The sequence below is a fragment of the Phocoena sinus genome, chromosome 4, assembly GCF_008692025.1.
Source record: "Phocoena sinus isolate mPhoSin1 chromosome 4, mPhoSin1.pri, whole genome shotgun sequence".
Lineage (NCBI taxonomy): Eukaryota > Metazoa > Chordata > Mammalia > Artiodactyla > Phocoenidae > Phocoena > Phocoena sinus.
Window position 1 is genome coordinate 91,904,653 of NC_045766.1, and position 12,001 is coordinate 91,916,653.

General features: G+C 36.8%; 1 protein-coding gene across 4 annotated transcripts in view; it reads left to right on the plus strand.

Moving 5' to 3' along the window:
• The window catches only part of CBLB (Cbl proto-oncogene B), a 216,251-nt gene that overhangs the window by 4,555 nt on the left and 199,695 nt on the right, over window positions 1–12,001 (plus strand). For all 4 annotated transcript variants that reach the window (XM_032630820.1, XM_032630821.1, XM_032630822.1 and 1 more), the window contains exon 3: window positions 9,762–10,012. In XM_032630820.1, coding sequence (XP_032486711.1) covers window positions 9,762–10,012 — 251 coding nt within the window. The remainder of the gene's footprint in view (window positions 1–9,761; window positions 10,013–12,001) is intronic.

Genomic DNA, 12,001 nt, shown 5'->3' on the forward strand with positions numbered 1-12,001 from the left:
AAGTCAATAGCTGACCCCAAACTCTTCAGGTCAGTAGTTGCCTGTTTGATATAGTGACAGAACTATTACTCATGAATACACAGCAAGGTTCAAATACACCTGAAATGTGGAGTCTGTTCCAAAGCTCTTACAGAGATGGAGGTTCTTAAACACTTAAACATTTCTTGAGGACCTACTGTGTTTCTATGAAGTGCTTATTACCTGGGGATGCAAAGCTATACAAGATATAACTCTGCCCTTGACCTGTCATGGAGCTCAGAGACCAGCATCAGAGCCAGGCATGTAAGTGGATAATTGCCATGTAGTATGGAAGGGGCTGTAATACAGACCTATACAAAGTACAGTGGGAGCAGTCGAGAACATCTGTCTTGTTTTTCTGGCCACTGCTCAGACTGTTGTCTGTCTGGATTCTGCTGGCCACTGCCTTTAGGAATAGCATTATTGTACTCTTGTTGGAAATGCTGTGGTGAGGGTAAGGAAATGATTGCTAATCAGTATGGTAGGAATGATGATTTATTAACGTGAGGTTCCTGCACATGGTTTTCACAAGCATCTTAGCCAGGTGATGGAAAGTAGAAGAAACAGTTTTCCATCTAATAGATACTGAATGTACTGAGCGTACATGGATGTTCAGGAAACTAAAGAGTAATTAATTGATGCTAAAGAGCAAAGCAAGTTGAGTACCTGCCTACGTTTTTGTCTTGCTGTCCTTGTCATTCATTTGAAATTACATTACCGAAAGAGTTTTAAAAACATTTAAAAAGTGATGATACCAAACAGCCTTTTCCTGCTTTTAACCCTCAGTACATTTAGTACATTTGCCAAGCTTGGAATATAATTTATTCTCTATCTTTATAATTTCACTTCAACCATAATATATTTTAAAGTTTGTCAATCAAAAATGCTTAAATTATATGCAGCTATTAAAAAATAAGAGTAAGTATTCTCTTCTGAGTTGAATTACTCACACCTCTGAAAAATATTGCATGTGGAATAACATTTAGGTTTAGGATGCCTATTGTTTATGTTTGTTCGGTTTGAGAATATCACTGTCCTTGGGCCCTTGGAACAGGGAATATCATTTATTTGAATTATTCTTCACATATTTCTTTTTCCTTAGTTAGGTTGTTCTATATTAGCAGAATCATGGGCCCTAGTAGACCTTGATATGGTAACACATTACGTGTCTGGCTTATTTTGTTTACTACTGAGTTAGATTCTGATTTGTGCTTAGATAAATGGAGTGATCCCAAAGTTTGCCTCTTATCACTTCTAGGTAAAGCTTTTGGATAAAGTAAAAGATTTAAAGGAATCCTCCCAAGAGTTCCCTGGGTTTTTATCTGTGTGATATGGAGCACACATTTAGCAGAAGCCTTAATCAGTTATTATCTTTTAAATCCTATAGAATTTTAACCATTCAGATTTTGAATCAATTTCTTCCTTTCTTTCAGAGTTGCTTTCTATGCTATCTATTTATTTCATCATTCATTTATCATGTCCTAAGTATGGAAAGATAGAGAATCATAGATAACCATGTTATCCTGTAGGGTGTAGTTAAGTGCTGTAATACGGTGTAAATAAAGTGCTGTAACACAGCATCTGGTAGATGTGTTGCTTGCTGGGGTGAAAAGTTGGTGTAGAATGCAGCATAGTGGAGGTATTATCCAGCTATTTTTTAGAGGATGCTTTGGATTCCAGTGAAGTGAGGACACATCAGACAGAAGGAATGATGAGTAAAGGGAGATTGCTGAGTGAAAGAAGGTTAGTTGGAGAAAGATGAAGAGGCTTTGACTGTTTTGTCAAGGAATTTGGACTTTATTTGGTAGGCCGAGAAACACTGAGATGTTTGAGCAGAGTGAGAGAAAGTCAAGGCTATGCTGTGGTAAATTACTGTCTTGACTCTAGAAAGGATGAATTAAGAGACAAAAAGAAACCCTTAAAAGTAGGAATAATGATCAAGAGGAATTAAAACAGACTGCGCAAGAAATAACGAAGGGCTGAGTTAGAGAATTGACAGTAGATTAAGCAAGTGTTGGTTCAAACGTGGGAGGTATTTCGGAGTAAAATCTAAGGTCCTGGTGACCCTTCAGAGATAGAGGATGAACAAGAAGTTGAAGTGAAAGTGATTCTTGAGGTTTTCAGCTTAGTTGACTCTAAAGGCAGTGATGCCCTTAATGAGGTAAGGTACATAGGAAGAAAAAGAGGAAGCTTGGGGGCTGGTGCATGATAAGTTTGTTTTTTGGCCATGTCGAGTTTGACTTGCCAGAGTGAAATCCATTTTGAAGTCAGAAAATTGAATGTGCAGTTAAAGAGAGAAGTTGAAACTAGAGATATATGTTTGGTAGATATGCCCATAGAAGCAGCATTTCAAGCTATAGAACAACAAGAGAGTTGGAGGGCAGAATAGAAGGTGAGAGGTGGAGAAAAAGTTAGAGATTGGAATTCTCGGCTGTATTGGGTGTGTATCTATAATTAGATGGCAGTGAAGGAAAGGGAATCCTGCAAAGAACAGTGATGAGACAGATAGGAAAAGAATGAGAGCATACTGATTTCCTGAGTAGAGATAGCTTTAATGAGGATCTAGTTTCAAAGTCTGAGAAAACCAAGTTCAAATGGAGAAAACCAAGCCGAATGAAAGTTCAAGAAGTCATTGAATGTCTCGAGTCGAGTCCACTGTTGATCTTTCAGTGTAGTTTTGCTTATGTGACAGCTAGATGAAAACGCGTATGTGGATTATTTAAAAATTGTTCTAGAACTGGGACAACTAGTGTAAAGAAAGAAAGTTCTGATAGATAGCTTGAGGGTTTGAGCAGAGCATAACTTTGTGTGTAGGTGCTATTGGAGAAGTTCACGGATTTAGGGGAAGGAGTGTAGGTAGGGAGTGATTTAAGATGTAAGGGAAGAAGAAATAATTGATGAAGTGGCATCCTGGATTACAATGTGAGAAGGAGAGGCTAAGAAGAAGTAGAAGGGTAATCCTTGGTAGATAACTGAAACTTCCACTTAGATAAGAGGGAAGTAAGAAAATATACAGAGAAGTTTTGGGGAATTTTTAAATTTTATGTTGGGTTGTCAAGAAGTGATTTAACTTGTAACATTCGTAACGTCTAAATCATGTTTTAAAATTGTATATTATAGAATAAACAATATATATTTAAACTAGCTTTATAGCAATTAAGTGCATAAATAAGTAAAAAATTGAAATGGAAATCAGTCCTGAGCCTTTATATTAAGATCACCTTAAAAACATGCTGTGACTTAGATGATGCCACAATGCTGTTTTTATCTACTCTGCTTGGGCATATATTTAAGATATTTTTAAATGTATTTGTAAGTGCTGATTTTCTCCTAGTACTTAAAGAAGCATTTTGAAAATATCCGACTAAATTTTTAGCTTTTTAACATATTAACATTTAAATAATTGTTAAGCTCACACTGTTTTCTAATAGGAATTACAAAAAATAGTTCTTAAGTATTCTACCTTTCAAATGATTCCAGATCAGCTGAGTACCTATGTACTGATTCCAAATCAGGAGTAGTGACCTGGGCTTATTAGCCTTATCTGCTCCTATTCTGTACAAAACAGGAGAGTTTTTAAGGATTTCAGGTAGTATATATAACAAACTTTAGGAACTAAAAACAGAACTCTTAATGATCTCCAACAAGGCGGCCAGTGCCCTTGGTCTAATTCTCACATCTTTGCAAAACCTGCAGGGATTTTGCCATGTTGTGGTATAATATGGAAGGTGAAGATATCCTAAAAAGTTGCCAGTGCCCAGTATGTGTCAGGTATTGTGCAGAGCACTTTATATTTCCTCTTCTGAGAATTTGTAACATCTTTAGAAGTTTTCATGGTTTCCAGAAGAAGAAACTGGCCCACGGTTGTAAAGCTAGTAACTGGCAGGGCTAGATCCCAGGTTTGTTTGGTTCTGATGCCTATGTTTATAGTATGAAGATTCAAGCATGCTGCTTGAATCTTCCTCTTTCCAAGAGAAGTAAATCAAAAGGATCTTTACCCCCTATATTTGAAATGATCAAGTTCTTTCCCAAGCTTTGTATTCATTTGTAGACAGGTTTATTCAATATAGGTATGGACATCCTGTTTGTAATATTACTTTACTTCTGAGAGGTTCTTCCTTAACTTGTTCCTTTCCTCCTTTCCTCCATCAAATATTTATTGCGCATCTACTATATGCAAGATCCTACATTAGGTGATGGAGATAGACCAGTAAGATAGATATGTGAACAAATGAATACACAATTGACATCTTAATTACAACTAGTCAGTTATTTAATGGTGCTTCTTATAACAATAAAAATGTTATAAAGAGGTTATAAAGGTTATAAAAGGTTATAAAGGTTAAAGGTGTCTTTCTTCTTTGAAACCTTCTTTGAAAACCATAAAAGAATTGGTAGTTTCCCCCAAATCCTGCTATGATTAATTTCTAGACTCGTAACCAGTTACATGCTAACCTTCTTGTTTTGCCCAATTAATATTCTATGTAGAAAGAGTTCTGCTTTATTTTTATATTTTTTAAATTTTATGCTGTATAAGTTTTTATGCTTTTATATACTTAGTGGTGTGATTTGCTGAACTAAACTGTAAAGAACCCAAAGAACTCACAGATACTTTTTGTCATAATGACATATTTTTAAGTAACTGCAATAAGGAATCTCTTACAGCAGTTACCTGAGGAGCACAAACAAGGGATTCTTTCAGGCTTCCCATACTGTCTTTAAAAAATGGGATATTTCATTTCGCAGATACAATACATGATTTAATATAACTGAATGCTCCATGAGGTGAGGTGTGTTTTATAATGAAAGTCTTTTATGGTATGCGCACAATTCCTTACTGTTGAAGTTTCCATTTGCTTCAGTAGAATTTCTTTCATAGGTTTCAGGGTCTGGTTTGAACCTTGTTTGCAGAAAATATGTTAGCTGACTTAATACTTCTTTGTTACCTTTTGGCTGGAAATTTTAATTAAAGCACATTCAGGAAACTGTTTAAATGCAAGAGTGTTCCAGAATAATTAATGGCTTTGAAGATTCTTGTAGCCCTAGTAAATCCTGTGTTTATATTTGTGCCTTTGCTTTGATATGGTTGAATATATATTTTATGTATGTGAATACATATTCATGTATTTACTGAAATACACATGTAGTGCCATATTAAATATAAAATATATTTTTTTTATGTATGTGAGACGATGCATATATAGACATATACAGAGAGGTCTACTTAAAAATCTTTTTTTTTTTTTTTTTGCGGTTCGCGGGCCTCCCACCGTTGTGGCCTCTCCCGTTGCGGAGCACAGGCTCCGGACTTGCAGGCTCAGCGGCCATAGCTCACGGGCCCAGCCGCTCTGTGGCATGTGGGATCCTCCCAGACCGGGGCACGAACCCACGTCCCCTGCATCGGCAGGCGTACTCACAACCACTGCACCACCAGGGAAGCCCTAAAAATCTTTAAATACATTTTCAAGAAATACATCAGGCAGTTGTCTACTGTTATGGAGAGAGTGCCTGACTTGTAAGTCCAGACAGCAGGGTTCTGAGCAGTAAACTTAACTAGGTTCCATTTCTGTGTTTAAGTATTGTTATGTAACAAGTAAGGAGTTGGTCTTGGTGACCTCCAAGGTCCTCTTTAACTCTAAAATCCTTTGAGCCAATGACTATAATGGAATTTTTAGCCCAATTCCAATATTAAATGTTTTACATTTTAGTTCAAAAGCAAAGAGTAATGAACCAATCCTTTAATGTACCAGTTGGTGCCCTAAAAAGTCCATCAGTGTGTAATGTGACTGTAGATGTGTTCTTTGTGAAAGCTCTCCTGTGTTGGGACCCGCTTTCATTCTAGGGAGTGACTTCGATATTTCTAGAAGTCTGACTCATTCGAATCTGAACTTGAACCTTAAATGGTGAGCTTGATTTTTCTCCTTAAAATACTGGTTTTGGAAAAGCAATTTTTCTCACCTTGGCTTTTGCAGTTCCTTGCACATAGCAGGCACTCAATAAATATTTATTGAATTGAATTGAATTTGACTTGCTAGGAAGTCATAGTCCTGGCATAGGGTTATTCATTTTCGGCAATTTTCGGCAAGAGTTGACATAAATCACAGTTTAATACTAATCCAACTGATGAACTGCCCAGTCAGCGGCATGCAGTAGTAGTTCAGCATTTTATATTGCACTTGCCCAAGTGCAGATTTAGAAAAACTGTGTGGCCTACAAAGGCCTTGATGAACTGACTCGAGCCTATTGAAGATCTCCTCATTCCACTCACCCAGGGGCTCCTATGCCCCCACCTTTTAGAATGACTGCACTGACTGCTCTTCACACACCCTACTCTCTGGGGCCTCTCAAGCCTCTGCACATCCCTTTGCCTGGAATATTCCTTTTGCAAATTTAGGTATGCCTTTCATGGCCCTGCCACGTAGACGTGTCTGCTTCATTCCTCCTCTAGCACTTTGTAGTCTCCTCCATTATAGCACTCTGATTCTCCTGTCATTCTTTTCTAAGCCACCAGTCTTTTTCACTAGAACACTCCTTGAGGACAGGTGTGTGATTTATTCATTGCTGTACTCCATAGGGCCCGAAACAATGCCTGACATATAAACGTTTGTAGAATTAACAAATGGGTCCTCAAGTTCCTGTAAATTTGCAAATGGAGTAAAATAAAAATGTAAATGAGTTTAGCCAGGGATCATTAGTTATATGCCTAATTCTAATTAAATTGTGATATAGTTAGAAGGAAGATCAGGCTGAGATTCATAAGATGCAGACACTTGTGTTGGATTAATGATTTTTCAATAGTCGCCTTAATCTTTGTAGTTCTTAGTTTCTTTATCTGAAAAATGAATGGATTGGACAGGATCTTCACTAAGATCCCTTAGAGCAAGAATTACATTGCTCCTAAGTTAATTATAGAGAACTAGGTCTCTTCTGCCAGAGTCCTTGAGGCATGAAGTATGCTCTAGTCATCTATAATTTCCTGGCACTAAGCTCAGTACCTGGTATATAGTAGTTATTCAAACAATTTTACTGAATAAATCAATACTCAGATAGAATTTTAATTTAAATAAAACAAATGAGAAAAAGGCGAGGTAGCATATAGTAAATTAAAAATCTGTACCATTTAAAAGAATCTATTAAAGAACAGTGATTTGGAATGTCTGAAAAATATTTTTATTTATCAGTTAAAAAATTCACCAGTTGGAGGAAATGAATTTAAAGTTGCCTAGCCCCCTAACTACAAGTTAATAATTTATCAGTCTGCGACATGTTGTACCAAGTTTTATGTTGCTGAAATTAAACTGCCTGCTGTAGGATGTTGGTGGTGATACTTTTGAAATTTGTGTGTACTCGTGATATTATCTTTTAGTTTTAAGAATTGAAAAACCATCTTGTTTCAAGCAAGATTTGTTAAATCATTGATATATTTGGGACTTCATCTGTCTTTAGGGGAGAAAATACTATTATAACTATTATATAGTTCAATCATGAAAATAAGGAAGTAATATAATAACATCTGTGTGTAAACATACATATAAAGACTTTCAGAATCAATCAACCAACCATCTATACATCCATTTATTAGTTCTGTACTGTATGCTAGACAGTTCTGCTTTAGGCACTGTGTACAAAGTGGAGTACACTTAGTTAATGTGAGAAATGCGCCCTTAGTTAATGTGAGAAATGGTTGTCTTAAATGAGGGGCTGATGCTTGATAGTTTGAGCCAGACTTTTTTCCCCCACAAAAGATATGGTCATTTCTCAAAGGAAGCAAGTGAGAAAGTAAGTTTAAGAGTACTTTTTCATTTGTCATTTCCTTGATTTACTGTGTTTGTGGTTCTTGAAATTATTAGTGTTCAGCTCTTTTTCATTTGGCCGGGGCACTTTTATGAGTACCCAAAAGTGGATCCATGTTTTTGTGGAACCTGAAATTTAGAGTGGTCCTTTTACAGAAAAAAGTACAAATACAAAATTGGGTATGAAAAGAAAGACCATTAAAAGAAATGGTTAAGTCCACAAACATCAGAGAAATAATCTAGACTCTGTACACTTACTATTTTTTAAAATTTATTTTATTTATTTATTTATTTTTGGCTTCATTGGGTGTTCGTTGCTGCGCGTGGGCTTTCTCTAGTTGCCGTGAGTGGGGGCTACTCTTTGTTGCAGAGCACGGGCTCTAGGTGCGCGGGCTTCAGTTGTGGTGGTTCTCGGGCTCTAGAGCGCAGGCTCAGTAGTTGTGACGCACGGGCTTAGTTGCTCCGCGGCATGTGGGATCTTCCTGCACCAGGGCTCGAAACTGTGTCCCCTGCATTGGCAGGCAGATTCTTAACCACTGTGCCACCAGGGAAGCCCTCTGTACACTTTGCACTTTGATTCTCTTCCATTGCCCACGTATGCCTCCAATTCTGGGTACCATTGGACACATTCAAATTACGAAATTTAAAGGTGACCTTCCTGCTCCTGTGCTGGGCTGGTCAGCACCATGAACACTTGAAATATTCCCGAAGCCATTCTTTCATCACAATTGCTGACAGTGATTTAACTAGTTCCAGAAGTGACTGCGTTCCTTACATGTACCTTCCACCAAAGCCAAACCAAGTGTATTTCAACTCAAATTCCCATTAGCCAGACTCCAGAAATGCCCCCAGCTCCTTCAGTGCCACCCAGCAGAAGGTTAAGTTTGACAGAAGGGATGTTGCACTGGGAAAAATACAGAAATCTTAACTAATTGTGTGTAAAATATCTTGCTCTTGAAAACTTTACAAAAAAAATGTATGACGAGACCTTTAGAAGAGGGCCAAGTGTCTGAGGGACCCTCAAGCTTATGCTTCATGAGCTTCTCAGTAACTCTGCTTTGATGTGTACATATTGCCTTTTGTAAGAGTGTGTGCCTTTACACTATGTACACACTTGTGCAATTCCCAATGAGTTTATTTAAACAGTCGTTTAATTGGATGGTTCTTTATGCTGTAATTGGAGAGGTAAGAGTGAGAGATGGGTAAAATTACTTATGACTAAATCACGTGAACATGTAGAAAGAAGTGAATGTAGTAGTAGAATTACTACCTTTTCATGCTAGCAGAAGGTATGGTTATGCAGGCAGCCCTGAACGCCCCAGCCGTTGGGTGGCACCTGATGAAATGACTGAACCGTTATGTAACATGTGTTTCTAGGCCTGGGATGTAATGTGAAGAGGTGGAAAAGACTTGTTCTGACCTGACACCCATTTACTACTTAATAATTCAGTTATTAAAAGAGCACCTGTTTTTAGTCTTCTCATGGTTTGGGAACAATACACCAAAACGTAAATTAAAATCTATCAAAGAGCTTTAGCTGGGAAAACAATCTCTGAATGTGAGATGTTAAAATGGGCCAGCAGATGAGGCCCATTACCTCATTTTTGTTTAAAAAAGAGACTGTTAGTGCTATATAATAATTAGCACATAGGTGTTCTGTTAAGCCGTGAACAATGGGATGTTGAAGAGAGAATGAAAACTTTTGGGGTTGAAAGTTAAGGTCTGACATAGAAAAACTGAATGAGAAGAGAAGAGAATAGTATTTAATTGTATGAAAACAGATGGGAATGTAGATTCTTTGTAGATTGCTGATGATAATTTTAAAATCAAAATGTATATTATGCAAGGCAAAGAAATAGTACATAGTTTGATGATTTTCTCAGCTCTTCTGTGAAAGAAAGTGTTGCAGTTCACATGAAAGTGTTTTATTTCTGTCTTTGTTTCTTTTAGGTCAGACTGTGCCAAAATCCCAAACTCCAGTTGAAGAATAGCCCACCATATATACTTGATATTTTACCTGATACATATCAGCATTTGAGACTTATATTGAGTAAATATGACGACAACCAGAAACTTGCCCAACTCAGTGAGAATGAATATTTTAAAATCTACATTGATAGTCTAATGAAAAAGTCAAAAAGAGCAATAAGACTCTTTAAAGAAGGCAAGGAGAGGATGTACGAAGAGCAGTCGCAGGACAGGTAAGAATATTTCAGATTTTATTTTTCGCAGGGTTAAGGTCATTTATGTTGCTTTTTGTTTCACAGTTAGGATGAATGTTACCATGTGTTTGTTTTGGGGGAAATATCATTGCATTTGTGTATTCGCTTTTCATATTATTTAAACCTTGTAGTTTTACACAAGGTTTACACAAATTTCTCTGTGTCAATAGCTAGTTCATGAGACAGTGTTCTTATTTTGTTTTAATAGCTTTATTTTTTAGAGCAGTTTTAGGGTTGCAGAAAAATGACTCAGAAAGTAGAGCTCCCGTATACTCCCTCCCGCCATTTGCTATTTCGCCGATTATTAAAAGCTTGCAAAAGGTGGTACTTTTGTTACAGTGATGAACCAGTATTGATACAGTTTTATTAACTAAAGTTCATAGTCTGTATTAGGGTTCACTCTTTGTATTGCACGGTTCTCAGAGTTTCCACAAATGTATAATAATGTCATATATCTACCATTATGGTATCATGTAGAATAGTTTCACTGCACTAAAAATGCCCTGTGTCCCACCTGTTCATTGCTTCCCTCCCCCACTGCCTCCACCATACACCTCTTGAAGCCCTGGCAACCACTCATCTTTTTAAAGTCTCTATAGTTTTTGCTTTCTTCAGAATGTCATATAGTTGAAATCATATAATATGTAACATTTTCAGACTGGCTTCTTTTACTTAACAGTATGCCTTTAAAGTTATCCCATGTCTTTTCATAGCTTGATAGTTGATTTTTTTTTTTATTACCGAATGATACTCCATTACATGGATGTAGCACAGTTTGTTTATCCACTCACCTATTGAAGGACATCTTGGTTGCTTCCAATTTTTGGCACTTATGAATAAAGCTGCTATAAATATTGGTGTGTAGGATTTTGTGTGGACATAAGATTTCAGCTCATTTGAGCAAATATTTAGGAGCATGATTTCTTGATATTATGATAAGCCTATGTTTGGTTTTGTAAGAAACTCCCAAACTGTTTTCCAAAGTGGCTGTACTGTTTGCATTCCCACCAGCAGTGAGAATTCCTGTTGCTCCATTCCACCAGCATTTGGTGTTGGACAGTGTCTTCAGGACGTAGTCTTGATTGGAGGTGGAGGTGTGCAAGATGTGGGTGGGAGATGTAACTTCAGTTCCTATACTTTGACTATTAAGTGAGAAGCAGGGGCAGTGATGAATGAAGTGACATCAACTGAATCCTCATTTTATAGCCAGGATTTTTGACTTAGAGATTCTTCATTGAAGTTTGTTGTTTGGCTATTTCAGTGTTAAATTTCATGATCTATCTTAAACTAAATAGAGCAAATAATAGAGTTTTCCACTTCTGGGACATTTAAGTTCTATCTAGAATATTCACCGATAGTGATAGTCTATTTAGATTTCCAGACTGGAAAATAAATATTAATTAAAATATATAATGTCTTAACGTAGTTGAGGTGAATTTTAGTTTAAGACTCTTAAAGTCTCTGGATTTTAGTTTTCTTAGATATAGGAAAAACCTCTAAGAAATCTCTAATGTTTCAGGTCAGAAACAGTAGTCTCATATAGTCTAATGAAACATAGGATTGTGTAACAGAAAATTCAGTTACCTAGGTATATAGGCTCTGAAGTTGTTTGTAAATAGCAGCCAAAGAAATACCCAGAGTGAGTAAAACCATCAAATTCAAGCATTGTAAAACCCTCTGCCAAAGGTAAAATGGCATAAATGTTTCCTTATTTATCATTTGCTCTTTAAATTAGTGATGAATCCTAACATAATCATAGGAGTCTAACCAATTATGTAACTATGGGCTCATCACTTAATATTCTTGGACCACAGTTTATACATCTTGAGGGTGGTGACCCTTCTAGTTAGCTGCCTTTTAGCTCCAAGCTCTAAGACTCTCTCCAGGACTGTTAATGGGCATTTTGAATTGCCACAAGGTTCCAGAAGTAAGGAATAGAAATATCATAGTGATTGCTTCTTCTTATAG